This window comes from Manacus candei, unplaced genomic scaffold (genome assembly GCF_025592945.1).
Source record: "Manacus candei isolate 608988 ecotype Guabito, Panama unplaced genomic scaffold, ASM2559294v1 h1tg000107l, whole genome shotgun sequence".
In the NCBI taxonomy this organism is placed as follows: domain Eukaryota; kingdom Metazoa; phylum Chordata; class Aves; order Passeriformes; family Pipridae; genus Manacus; species Manacus candei.
In genome coordinates, this window is record NW_026138155.1 from 259,666 (window position 1) to 273,036 (window position 13,371).

At 55.4% G+C, this 13,371-nt stretch overlaps 2 protein-coding genes across 5 annotated transcripts in view; one reads left to right on the top strand and one right to left on the bottom strand.

Moving 5' to 3' along the window:
* The window catches only part of SEPTIN11 (septin 11), a 55,265-nt gene extending 45,676 nt beyond the window's left edge, over positions 1-9,589 (bottom strand). For 3 of the 4 annotated variants that reach the window (XM_051769429.1, XM_051769431.1, XM_051769432.1), the window contains exon 1: positions 734-876. In XM_051769429.1, coding sequence (XP_051625389.1) covers positions 734-760 — 27 coding nt within the window. In that variant the 5' untranslated portion in view covers positions 761-876. Of the gene's footprint in view, positions 1-733; positions 877-2,514; positions 2,652-9,518 lie in introns of those variants that run through there. The other variant, XM_051769430.1, reaches the window with a different exon arrangement.
* On the top strand, positions 4,690-7,615 carry SOWAHB (sosondowah ankyrin repeat domain family member B). The gene is made up of 2 exons (XM_051769418.1): positions 4,690-5,236; positions 5,303-7,615. The coding sequence occupies exons 1-2, from the start codon at positions 4,772-4,774 to the stop codon at positions 6,893-6,895; spliced, it is 2,058 nt and encodes a 685-aa protein (XP_051625378.1). The 5' UTR covers positions 4,690-4,771; the 3' UTR covers positions 6,896-7,615.
* Positions 9,590-13,371: the final 3,782 nt, after the last annotated feature.

Sequence of the window (13,371 nt, forward strand, 5' to 3'; positions counted from 1 at the left end):
AGAGACTCGCCTTTTTTTTTTTTTTCGGGAGCAGCATCTGCTAGTTTTTGTGGGTTTAGGTTGTTTTTTTTTCTTTCTCTCCGTAAAGGGGAAATCTTTTGTCCTTCTCAACATGCACGTAAAAAAAAAAAAAAAAGACTCCCGGCCACCACATCCCGAGAAAAACGGTCACGCTGGAAAACGCAAGACACGCGTGCCTCTCGGAAGACTTCCACTCCGGGACCGCCGTGCCTCTCCCGCCGCAGCCCAGCGCCTCTCCCCAAGGGATGCAGGCACGTCCCGCCCGCCCGGCAGCCCATCCCGCACGGGGTACTGCTCTGCCCGCTCCCAGCTCTTCCCATCCGCGGGAAGCGGCGGGGCAGAAACACCCGCGGCACAGCACTGCCGCACAGCTCAGTCCCGGCGGGCGCAGCCCGGGGACCACCCCCGCCGCCTCCCCGCTGCCCGCGCGGCTCGGAGCGCGGGGCTCCGGGACGAGCTGCCCGCCGCCGGCCCGGCCCCGCCGCAGTCACGAGCCGCGGGCCCGAAACGGAGACAAAAAGTTTTGCGCGGGCCCCTCCGACCCCGGGAAGGGGCAGAGGCGGCGGCGCCCCGGCGAGCCCACCGCGCCCCCCGGCATCGCGCCCCCGCAACCAGCCGCGGGCACCGCACCCCCGCAACCCCCGGCTCCGCGCCCCCGCAGCCCCCGGCCCCCCGCCCGGCCCGCCCCCAGCCCCGCGCTGCCCCCGCGCACCGCCGGTCTGCCCACGGCCACGGCCATCGCGGTGCGGTGCTGAGCGCTGCGCCCTGCGCTGCCGGCCCGCCGCTCTGCGCCGCCTGCTAGCACTGCAACATGGCCACCCGGCGGGGAGGGCCCATGCGCAATGCAAAGGGGCCGGGCGGCGAGGCGGGACCCCCCCGGCCCTCCCGCGGGCACAGCGGGCAGCGCGGGCGGCCGGACGGCGCCGCCCCGCCGCTCGGGGAGCCCCGAGAGCCGGCTGCGGCCCCGCGGGGCTGCGCTCCATCCCCGGCGGTGACTGCGCTAATCCCTCTCCCGCCCGCGCCCCCCGAGCCGGGCCGCTGGTACCGTCCCCGTCACCCCGGAGGGTCACTCTCTCCCACCCTGGCAGCCCCGCAGCTTAAAGCACAGACCCGTGTGCTCCAGGGACCCTTGATGGCCAAGCAACCGACCGACAAGGTTCTGCTGCCACCAGTTCGGTGAAGAACGAGGCTGAGGATACCGGCAACGAGATACTCGTAACACAGAGGCACACAGGAGCCCCTGACGCCCTTGCATAACGACAGAGAGCAAAACTTGACACCTCGCTCCTCTCGTTTCTCCGAGCTCTCCTGTGAAACACACGTTCTGTTTTTCAACCAACTGGGCATACCAAACAACAGCCATGGTGGCCAGTCGCTCTCCCACTCCACAAGTGATTTCCAGGGACGAAGTGAAGCCCAGCTGGCTCCTTGCTGCTCGAACTGACAAAACACTTAACATCCCGGTGTGAAGCATGACATCCCTTTACCTGCAAAGGTGGGAGTCTTAGGGCTAAACTTAATATGTCTGCTTGCAAATCTTCAACCAAAGTAGTGATGAAGCCCTGCAGTGCTTTGTGAAGCATAAAACCTCAGAAGGCTAGGGAAGACACAGACCCAATTTGCTGCACACATGAACGATACATTAAATTACAGACATATCAGAGCTACCCCCATATGTGAACATCCACCGAACCAAACCAAAAAAGCCAGCAGGATAAAAGCCGAGAGCACCTCCTACAAGCAAACAACCCCGGGGAGCGGTAAGCAAATAGACCTCAGCAATGCACTTACCATTTGTACGCTCTTTGATATCAAGCTCATACCTTTTCCCTCCAAAACCCATTTTTGTGGGGCTATGAAGAAGCACGTGGCTGTTTGCCGAGGGCTACAGAGTTTCTCCTTCCTGCGGCTTTTTTTGACCAGGTTTGGGAGAACTCGGGAGCTGATCTTTCAGAGTGGTCACCCCCAGCCTGAGGCAGAAACAGTGGAAGCGCACGAGCACTACCCGGCCCCGCCGCCCATCAGGGGCTGAGTGTCTACACCTGGGCAGTGCCCTTAACTCGGCACAGCTGCAGCCATCACTGGCACAGCTGCTACACCAACGGACCCTGAGGGGGTTCTACCTGGAACGTTCTGGAAGCAGAGCTGATGCAGTGCTTTTATGACACACACATCTTAGGTGTTCATGCTAATATCCGAGGGAGGCTTCGATATTAGACTCATTATTGCTCTTGTAGCAAACTCCTCCCGCACACAGGGCTCCAGGTGAGGAGGTGCTGAGCGTGCCTGCACTGGGGAATGCGCTTGGACCAGTGCAGCCTCTAGTGGAAACACCTGACGATCGTATCTCAAGAGTTGTCCTCATTGCACCTGTGGGTGAGGCAGACACTGCTTCCCCTGGTCTGAATTAGAGACACGCATGATACTCCTGCATCAGCACAACTTAACCAACACGAAAATCTCCTTCACTTGCAAACCCTTGATGTGACTCACCGTGTCCTTCCTTGGCCTGGGGCTGGGAGAGCTGTGGTCGAGTTGCCTCCACGATACTCAGGCATACACACTTCCCTGGGTATGACTGTTTCCACGATACTCAGGCATACACACTTCCCTGGGTATGGCTGTTCATGCTGAAAGAGCAGGGCAGGAAAAAAAAACATCAACACCAAGAAATGTTCTGCAATCTTCCCAGATCTCAGCTAGTGTAGTTCCTTGCATTCCTAGTGTTCACTGGGAAGAAGCAGACCCCTAGCTCCTGAAAGTTTCATAACTGCTGCTAACAAATTGTTTCCCAAGAAAAGGGAATTGCCAGTCCCTCATCCTAGGGACCCCATAGGAGTTTTTTCCATGTTTCCAAAGTTGTTTCACATAATTTTGTAGACACGGCAGGTCAGCGTTTAATGCCCTTTTGTATCAGTTGCAGGGCAATTTGTCAGTCAAAGGGGATGAGAAGATACACAAGCAGATGCAGAAGTTTGGTAACTTACCTCCTGTTTATAAACAAACACGGGTGCATAGCTCACTAAAGGCAACATTTTATCACACAACGACAGAAAGCTACAAGACTAAGTGGTGGGCTTATTTTTGATTCTTTCATGGTGAAGTAGTGCTTGGTCCTGCCTCCGTTTACTGATTCTGACTACTGTGAGCTCACTCAAATTTCACTCAAAGAATCAAGAGACCTGCTGTTGAGATGGGAGTAAAAACCCCATCTGAAACCAGGACAATGTGATATCATGGAGAGCCTCCTGCTTATGCTTCAGTTCATTAAGCCAAAGCAACACTTTCATAGTTGTATTGTCATGTGCCACTGTTGTTTACTTGGATTTTTTATCTTCACAACCTACCCTCCTTTCTTATTTGTGATCACAACTACACCATTATGCTCTATTCATTTCATCTCAGACGCCTCCACTGAGAGTGTGCTGCTAACAAACACTGTTTTGACTGCAATCCAGGGCTCATCAGAAGAGGAGGGAGAAACATATTTATGCCTGGAAGAACTGCATCAAAAGCGCGTACAAAATGATAAAATATGAACGTAAGCCTTTACCCTCTTCCCAGCACCTGTGCCCTACCCAGATGAACACCACTGATGGGATGTAGCTTGCACACATCATCTATTGCAATCTCTGCCCGTGGTTTGTGAGGGTTTGCAGCAGGCTGGAGGATATTCCAGCTGCTTACATGACAGGCAGCTAAAAATATTTATGGATAGCTGGGAGCCTGCAGCAGAGATGGTTTCTGGAGCGTGACTTAGGGCCTGATCCAGACCTCTTTAAAGCCAGTGAGCCTACACTGAGTTCAGTCCCTCCATGCCTCTGTTCTCTGATCGTAAGGCAGAAAATCCAGCACACCTTCTCTCCTAGACTTTCCACCCACTATCCACTCCCCAGACTCCTCAGGGCAGGGGCTGTCAGTTGTTTGGTGCGCACAGGGCACGTTGCCCACCAGGGCTCTGACTTTCCCCATCCCTCTCAGCTGTTACAGACACATTTGTGATAACAGAATTAGCACTAAAGAACAACGTGAGATCCCCACACTGGTACAACGTGTGTCCAGCCTATCTCAGCCACGCAGCAGATACAGAGATGAGATGAGATATGATTTGACTGCAGGCACTCTTGGTATTTGTATGTGGTTGTCGTACATGGGTACAATCCCATACACTTGTAATATCAGCTCACTCGAACCACAGCACTTTCATGACTCTTTACTGCCAGTTTTCCTAAGTAGCTGAATCACAGGGCAGTTCGGGTTGGAAGGCACCTCTGGACACGGTCTGGTGCAGCCCCTTCTCAGGTGTCCCATGGAGCATCTCCTGAGAATGGAGACCACAACCTCTCTGGGCAAACTGTTCCAGTACTTGACCACCCTCACTATAAAATAGTTTTTCCTCGCACACAAATGGAATTTCTTGCATTTCAGTTTGTGTCTATCGTCGCCTGTCCGTTCACTGACATAATGACAGATAAACCACTCTTTCTTCTCACCACCTGCCAGCAAATGACCCTCGCAATTCTCAGCTCCTCCAGCCCCCGTATCCTGCTTTTCCCCTTTCCTGTCACCCCAGCTCGCCGCCCCAGGGGCCACCACCCTGGGCAAAGGCGACCGGGCGGTGGCGGCCCGACTGCGGAGGAGGAGGCGGAGAGGCCCGGCGCGGCAGGAGGCGGGTTTCCCCGCCGCACCTGGATTCAGCGCCGAGCACCGAGGCACAGCGCGGAGCACCGAGAGCCAGCCGGCCCGGAGCATGGCGCGGGAGCTGAGCCAGGAGGCTGTGCTGGACTTTCTCTGGGCGGCCGGGGGGCGAGCCCCCAACTCGGCGCTGCTCCGCCACTTCCAGCGCTTCCTTCGCGACCCGGCGCTGACGGAGCAGCAGCGGCGGGAGCGCCGCGAGTATTTCAAGAGCCTTGTCAACTCCCTGGCCACCGTCCACCCCGCCGCCGCCCCCGGCGCCTCCAAGGACATCGTCCTCCGCCGCAGGTACCGCGACCTCCTCGATGAGGAGCTGCCGCCGCCGGAGGAACAGCGGGAGGAGGCAAAGAAGGAGCCGGAGCCGCCGCCGCCCCGACGCGACCCCGACGGGCGGCGCGGCCCCCGAGGGGAGGCGGCGGAGCAGGGGCGGCCCTGCGGGGGGCAGCCCCCGAGGAGTGCCGCCGTGTCGGGGGGCTGCTCCGCCCGGGGCCGCGGCGGTCCCTGCTGCGAGTGCCGCCGGGCGCGCCGCGCTGCTGCCGCCGCCGCCGCCGCCGTCCCCCCGCCGGGCCCCGGGGCACCGCCCCCCGCCGGGCCGCCCCGCTCCCTCTCCCCGCCGCCCCCCAGGCAGCCGCCCCCGTACCGGACCCAGCCGCTGTCCTCGGGGCCCTGGGCGCTGCGCCCCGGTGGCACACCGCGCTCCCGGCCCCCGCTGCTGCCCTCGGCTCCTGGGGCTCTGGCCCCCGCTATGCCGCCCCGGTCCCCATCGCCGCCGCTGCCTGCCGCCGGGCCGCCCTCTGCCACATCGTCCCGCTCCCGGTCCCCACCGCTGCCGTCGGGCCCGGGGGTGCCTCAGCCCCGGTCGTCGCCGCAGCCCCCGACCGCGATGCCCCTACTGAAGGCCCCAGCGCCCACAGCAAGCCTGAGGGGGCCACCCCCCACCGGACCCTCCCAGTCCCCGCAGCTGTCATCGGGCCCCAGGGCGCTGTCCCCCACCGAGCTGCCCCCATCGCGGCCCCTGCCGTTGCTGTCCGCCCCGGGGGTGCTGCCCCTGTCCCGGTCCCTGCAGGCACTCCCTGCCAGCCCCTCCTCATCCCCACTTTTATCAAGCTCAGAGGTGCTCCCCTCCACCAGGCTGCCCCCATCACAGTCCAGGTCCCTGCAGCAGCTCCCCACCAGGCCATCCCCAGTCCTGCCGAGGGGATCCAGGGGGCTGACCCCGAACGGACCGACCCAACCTCAAGTCCTGCTGCTGTACCCACGCCAAACCCTCACACTGCCGTCAGGTCCTGGAGTCCTACCCCCTACCAAGCCACCCCCATCCCAATCCCTGCCACACTCCCCCACTCAGCCAGCTCCATCCCGCTCCCTGCAACCACCCTCTTCCAGGCCACCTCCATCCCAGCCCTTGCAGCCAGCACAGGGCCCCGTAGAGCCCCAAGCCCCAGAGAGCTGTCCCCCAGCACCGCTGCCTGTCTTCAGGAGCATCAGGTGCCAGCTCGCTTTGTCGGAGGTGCAGAGCACGCCCCCATCGCTGCCCGAGGACTGCGGGCGGCAGCCCCGCACCACGCTCTCCAAGAGCTCCTCTAGAAATGCCCTAAGCCGGGGGCCATCGGTGCCACTGGGACAGCGGGAGCACGCCTGGCTAGTGGCGATGTCAGCGGGGTGCTGGGCACGCGTGCGGGGGCTGTTTCTGGAAGAGCCGGAGCTGGCCCTGCTGCGGGACTTCATGTCAGGCTTCACGGTGCTCCACTGGCTGGCCAAGCACGGCGACGGGCCCGGCCTGCAGGAGCTGGCGGCGGCGGCGCGGCAGGCGGGGCTGGCCCTGGACGTGGACGCCCGCTCGGGCTGCGGGTACACGCCACTGCACTTGGCTGCCATACACGGCCACCAGCTTGTCATCAAGGTGCTGGTGCTGCAGCTCGGCTGCCAGGTGCAGGTGCGGGACAGCAGCGGGCGCCGGCCCTGGGAGTACCTGCGTGGCTCCACCTCGGGGGAGATCTGGCAGCTCCTGGAGGCACCCCGTGGCATAATTATGTTCCCTACGCAGCCCCTGGCCCGCAGCGTGTCCTCTGTCAGCAAGGTCTCGCTGTCCACTGGCAGGGCAGCGCTGCCCTCCTGCCTCAAGGTGCAGCATGGCCGTGGGGCAGCATCCCACCGATCCAGCAGCGAGAGTGACTGACAGATGGCTCCCTGGCATTCCCTGCCTGTGGAGACGGGACCTTGGGGGCCATCCTGCGAGAGGAAGCCACGCAGGCAGAACAAAGCTGTGAAACAGACTGAACCTATTGCAGAATGTACTTTTAAATTATTCCAATGAATCGTTGTCTAAGCCTCTCTGCCCTCCCTCCCCTTTCTTGCTTTTCTACCCGTGAGAGGATGCAGTGACTGCTGGAAGCTGGCAGAACCCTTGGGAATCAAGTCCTCTGCTGCCCACAGGGCTGGCACCAGCTGCTGGGTGCAGCCACGGTCACCAGTTAGTGGGACCATGGGTCTGGGGTGAAGCTCAAGCCTGGCCCCAAGCAGGGTGGAGCACTTGCTTTTGCTGACAGTGACAGATTGTTGTTGGTCCTGATGTTTGCAAAACACTTGTTTACACCACCTAAATTCTGGAGAGTGGTAAAACTGCATCCCTTTTTAATCCCAGCAGATTAAGGATGAGTCCTGCTTTTAAAAATGCAGCTGATCAAGATCCAGCCTTCCAGCAAGAGTCCTCAGAGAGCCACTAGCTGGGGCAGAGGGTGGCAGTGGGAGAGCATGGAGTAGGGAAAGGTGTTTCCCAGGCCACCTTGCCCACCAGCCCATGCCCAAAGGAATGCAGGGCAGCATCACAGCCTTGCTCCCCCCCACAACTGCCCAGGGCTGCCCAGCAGCATGGATGCCTCTCCCTCATTCCTGCAACTCCAGCCACTCTCCTCACACCACAGGACTAGGAAGCGGTCCCCACACTGTGGGTAGAGCCCTGTTCCCACGCCTGGGCATGGAAAGTGTTGCAGCAGGAGTCTCTGTTGGGCAGAGATGGAGCTGGGCTGTGGTACGGGTCCCAGGCTTGCAGGGGGAAGGCAGGTTCATAACCAGAGCTGCATTTCTCCAGAGACCCCGGCCCCAAATTGCCTATTAGGTATTCATGTGATGGGAGCAGGTGGGACTGGAGGGCCAAGTGCAGTGAGGAGATATCCAGTGCAGTCATTCCTCAGAGCTTACAAATAACAAGCTGTCTTTGGGAATATCACTGGATTATGTGGGTCCTACAATGTACTCTGCTCTCTGATTTAGCACAAATGAGCTTCTAAAGCATCAAAAATGCAATAAGTTAATCTTGCAGCTACCCTGGCTCTCCTATAGATCCTCTTTGAAGGCAGGAAGAGAGCTAAGATTCATGAGGCAGAGATCCATCACTCCCTGGCTGGTGCTCCTGCTGCTGGGTGACCCCAGCTGTAGGACCAGTGAAACCGGGGCCGCTGGCTCTGTGTCAGTGGGAGGCTTTGGAGCAGACCACAGCAGTAGGTGGGACTGCTCATGGATTTGAGGCATGTGCCTAAATGGCTGCAGTTTCGGGGAGGAACGGGAATGAGGGCAGCAGAACCTGACCCTTGCATAACACGCGTGCCAGGGAATGCCTCGAGTCCTTGCTCAAGCACTAATTGAGGTCTCTGCTTTGCTCCGGGTTTATTTGAGGGAGGAACTCTTTCCTGCAGAAGGGAAGCTACTCTGCCTGACTCTGTGGCCATGAAAGGCTGGAGCCTTTTCCCAGCTAGGTTTTCTCTTTTTACGGGGGAAAGAGCTCAGTAAACCAAGGCAGTGTCCTGTCAATGATCATTCCTCTCTGAGAGGACAACACAAACTTGAACTCGTAAGAAATTCAACTCTGAAGTGGCCTGAGCCACTGGCACGGGCACCTGGAGGGCCCTCCAGGACTTCCCTGCAGCAGAAGGAATCCTGTGTATTTCCCTTCCCCTTCACTCCAGCTGAGGATTATGGAGCCTTCCTATACTTGGAACTTCATGGAAGGAACCCCAAATGAAAGAAGTGTGTGAGCTGACTAAAGCCGTCTGATGGGAGCATGTTGTTTCTCCACAGACACCTGCAGCTTCCAAAGGATAAGGTTTTTCCCCTTCCGTGCTGCTGGGACAGTGCTGCCTTGGGATTCTCATTTTACAGGCTTTCCATGACCTTCCTCTGTGATGCAAACCTAAGTGGCACTTTGTTTTTCTGCACACTGTTGCAGACCTCACTGTCATCTTTTTCAGAGCCCTTTTCTCTCCCTAGCAGTGTTGTTAGGCTGCTGAACTAAATAAGTCGTGACCTAATTTTGTGCCCACTGGTTGCTTGCCAGTTGAGATGACACAGATAAGCTGCTTTCTCCAATTTTTAAATTACAAGGCAACTCTCAGGAAGTTTGAAACTGAGAAAAAACTTTCCATACTGGATCCATTGTGCATTCACTCTGGTTTATCACCTTAGTGATATTAGAACTGTTAATATTGGTAATACTGCACAGCTCCTACACCACAGTTTAAAAGCAGTCAGTCACTGCTTGTGGCAATGACCACTCTTTTAACCCACAGAAAGCCTCATCCTCCAAGTTTTGTGCTGGTGAAATAAGCAATGGACAGGATGAAACCCATCTCCAGCCCACTGTGGAAGGCAGGGCCAGATCTTTTATCAGGCATGCCTGGAGGAATCACATTGCCACCCTGGTGCATCATAGATCCAGTCACCCAGGAATAATCCACCTCTGGGTATACACACATGCAGCCTGAGCATCTCAGTTTCAAAGCTCTCCTGACCTCCTTACTACTTACTTGTCAGCCTGCCTGGCCACTTCCACACCTGTGCACCCTCCTGCTTCCTCATTGCAGCTGGACGTGGCTCCTGGATTCACACCCAATCCAGGCATCTGACTTTGCACCACCCTGAAACACAGGACATGTCATAGATTAATGCACAGCAGGACTCTGCCCTCTCCTCTCATTGCATTTGAAGACACACCTCCCACTTGTCAGCTGCTGATGATAAAGTCCACCCCTCTGCTCTTTAATGCTTATCTCTGACCGACTGCTTTGTACTCCAAAAAACCACGGCCTTTAGAGGAGGGGGGTGTTTTTTCACACAGTGGCCTTTGCCCATCACATCCTGCCAGGCCTGAGCACTCAGAGCCTTACAAAGTTATGGTGAGGGTAACCCTGAAGGCACGGTACCCCCTTGTCACCACCCCCCTGCTCCTGGGGCACACACTGGTGCACACACTCATCAGATTGCTAAAGGCAGACAGCACAGCAGAGCTGGATGTGCATCTTGTGAAGGCCTCGATTACGTTCCCAAATTGTGGCTCTGGTGACACTCATGCCACAACCTTCCCTCAGGAGTTGCCCAGGTGAGCTGGCAGTCCAGTGTGATTGCACAGCTACTAATGAAGGCTATTTGTCCATTGCCAGCTGGCCTTTGCCTAGAGGGTCCTTGTCACTTAAGCCCAACAGAATGGCTTCTTAAACACCAGGAGCTGGAGAACAGTGCTTACACCAGCACCCAGCAATGCTGGATGGGTCACCCAGCACAGAACAGGGAGCAGTCAGCTGCAGTCCCATTTTGGGGCAGGGCTATTCCCTGAACATACGAAGCTCCTCCCACTCAGCGAATCAAGAGGAGCTTCCCACCTGCAAACACACCAAATGTACACCGAGCTTCCCAGTCCGAGAGCAGAAAGCATCTGAGAACAAATTGCTGTGCTTCAGTTCCGTTTTTTTTACAAGCCTCTGAACAAGGACCAAAGGCTGGAGCAGTGGTGGGAGCCCAGCTCAAACAACCCCAGGGGCTTTCTTGCAATTAAAGAAGTGTCCCTGGGCAAGGAGGATGAGCAGTAGCACAGAGCACTGGCAACCCAAGCCAAAGGCCAGGGCACCCTTTGGATCACAGTACTTCATGAAGCAAAGAGAAAGAGAACTTGTAGAATTCAAAAAAAACCCCAAACCCACCATTGAAAAGTCCATCATACAAAATGCACTTTTTTCTACTGTGATGAATGCTATTTGAATGAAATAGTTTGTATACAACTCCACAGTGAGAAGAAAGTCTTGCACACTTTTGGGAAGTAATGAGACAACCCCAATTGCTACTAAATCCCAGTAAAGTTAGAATTTCTCATGAATACATTTCCTGCTAGTAGCAGCAGATGGCAGCTTAGCAGAGTGGGGTTCACAATAAGAACCCCCCCTCCCCAATTAACAGTACAGTTTTCTCCAGCCCAAATTTCCCCATTAAATGAAAATTGTTATCCTTTCAGGGAAAAATATTTTCTTTGGAAACTGGGTCCACTGGAAAGCACTAAAAGCAGAATTCTTAGTTTGGTTAAATTAATACCCCTCATTCCCAACATGAGGCTATTTAAGCAAAGAAAATGTGTGTTACCATTAATTTAAAGGAATGTATTTTAAGATACCAAGAAAGGTTTGCTGGTGAGGCAGTATTGCATTAAATACTTAACTGAGCACATACTGCAATAGCCTCTCTGTAAAGATGCAGATGCATGATTTTATGCAGGTTATTTTTTTCAGTAGAGCCATTAATTTGACCTGGTAGAGAAAACTTCTTTCTGGGTGGTTTAAATAAGCCTAGGGCTCATGGTACTTTAAATCTGGATTGGATTTTGGCAGAGGCATTTTAGTTCCTAATGTCTATCAGGGCTTTCTTACTCTACAGCCTGTCCATAAAATATAAGTGAACTGTTCAAGAAGCAACTTGTTTAAGAAGTCAAAATTTCTGTTGTGAAGGGAACACCCACCAAAAGCATAGGCAAGGTTCTCCACACAAGCTGTCAGGCTGTGTGGCCTCAGCTGGCATTTCTAAGGCTGCCATGGGAAGCAAGGGCCAAAATCCTTTGGGCTTCCTCCTTGCTGCAGGGCCTCTGTGAAAAGAGTTCTTCGTTTAAATATTTTCTTTTGGCTTTCCTGACACGCGGTTCTAGACTGAAGGAATGTTCTGATGGATTTGATACCACAAGAGGTGTTTTATGGTCTTTAATGTAGCCTGGAATATTCTAGTGAAAGTGGGAATTAGAAGAATTTGAATTAGTGTGTGGAGTCTCATAACAACGCTGCAGGGGACAAATAGCTTTGCACAGCCAAGCACAGGGCAGGCGTTATCTCAGGTTGTCCAAAGTCCACGTGGGAGTTGCACGTCACTGGTAAACAGAAGAGAATGTTTAAGGGAAATGGGAAGGTCTTGAGTGTCACTCACAGAGAGGACAAGAGGTACCTCCCGGGCCTCAGTGGGGAGTGTTGTTGCTACAGGGATGCAGAGCTGTGCTCCCCCGTCACCAAGCACTGCACCCTCCTTATCTCCCCCGTGGTTCTCACGCTGCCTGGAGAGGGTATCTAGAGTGGCCTGAGAACCAAATGGGCAGCTGATAAGGATGAGGGCAGGCTTTGCTCTCACAGCCAGGCTGTTTGCAAGCCTGCTATGGGCCAGGGAAGACAGAGGGGCCCAAGGGAGAAGCAAGTAGCACGCAGTAGGAGCTGTGAGCTCACAGCAAGCACAAGAAGCTGACAAAACCCATCAGAAATCCCCATGTATAAAGACTGGTTTCTGTAGAGGGGGCTGGGCAACGTTGTTTCACAATGCATGTATGTAGGGATCAAAACACATCTGTTTCCAGAGAAAGATGAGCCACTGCATGGCACCATACAAAGTTGTACATCTCAGGGACAAGATGTGGCTTAAGTGTTTTAGAGGGAAAAAGAAGGAATGCAGTGCTCTTGCCAAGGCAGGGCAGCTTCCAGGCAAGTGGCTTTAATAAATACATCTCCAAGAGGTCAGTAAGGCTGGCAGCCTGGCCTGCAGGCTAAGGCACACAGATGGGCACAGCCAAGGGAAGTTGCACATTTTCCTTTGCATAAACACTAGAGCTGGTTTAGTCATCTGCTGAATGGCAGGCTCAAGGGGAATGCAGATGCTTGAGTTCAGCAGTTATTTGCATCTGATTTGGATTTTTTGTCTCTTTGCTTTATAAATACTGAAGAGATGATTCAAGCAAAGCTCTTGCAACTCTGCCCTCTCCCTGGTTCCTCATTGCTGCCTCCCAACAAGCCCAAAGTTGCAGTTCCTCGTGTTTGCCTGTTGATTTCATGCTGGGTGACTTTTTAGCTGCTGGATGGTCTGTGCTCGAGAGGAGCAGCAGTCAGCCATGGATCTGTGTGTCCAAGCATTCAGACATGGCACCTGGAAAGTCCTTCTCCTCTGCCTGTGGTCAAAGCAGAGGGAGGATGCAGTGGTGCTTCCCTTGCATTTTGGGATCATGCAGACTTTGGCAGGCGTGCTGCAACCCCAGTCCTGAGCCACGGCTGAGGCCTTGGGCATGAGTCACACTCTCCCAATTCTTCCTGTCACTGTGAGAAATCCTGTCTGCCCTCCCTTTTCCTTGCATCCTGCAGTGCCCAGGGCTCCCCACCACTGCCTCATTTCATCATGCTGTGGCCAGAATCCTTTCATGGACCCAGCCAAGAGCACCACAGCCCTCAGAGGCTTTAGGAGCAGGGTTTCTGCTCTGCCCATGGTGCTTGGGAATGATGCTCTTGCTTCCAAGCAGAACTTACTGAACTGCCACTTGTATCTCCAAATGTGTGTGTGCCTGGGCATATTTCTAACTGGCTCCTCCTTCTT

What these genes read in the sequence shown, in the direction of transcription:
- SOWAHB (XM_051769418.1), top strand. Translation starts at nt 4,772, where the DNA reads ATGGCGCGGGAGCTGAGCCAGGAGGCTGTGCTGGACTTTCTCTGGGCG. An exon ending in CCTGCTGCGAGTGCCGCCGG is followed by an intron (nt 5,237 to 5,302) that starts GCGCGCCGCGCT and finishes GCACCGCCCCCC; the next exon opens with GCCGGGCCGCCCCGCTCCCT.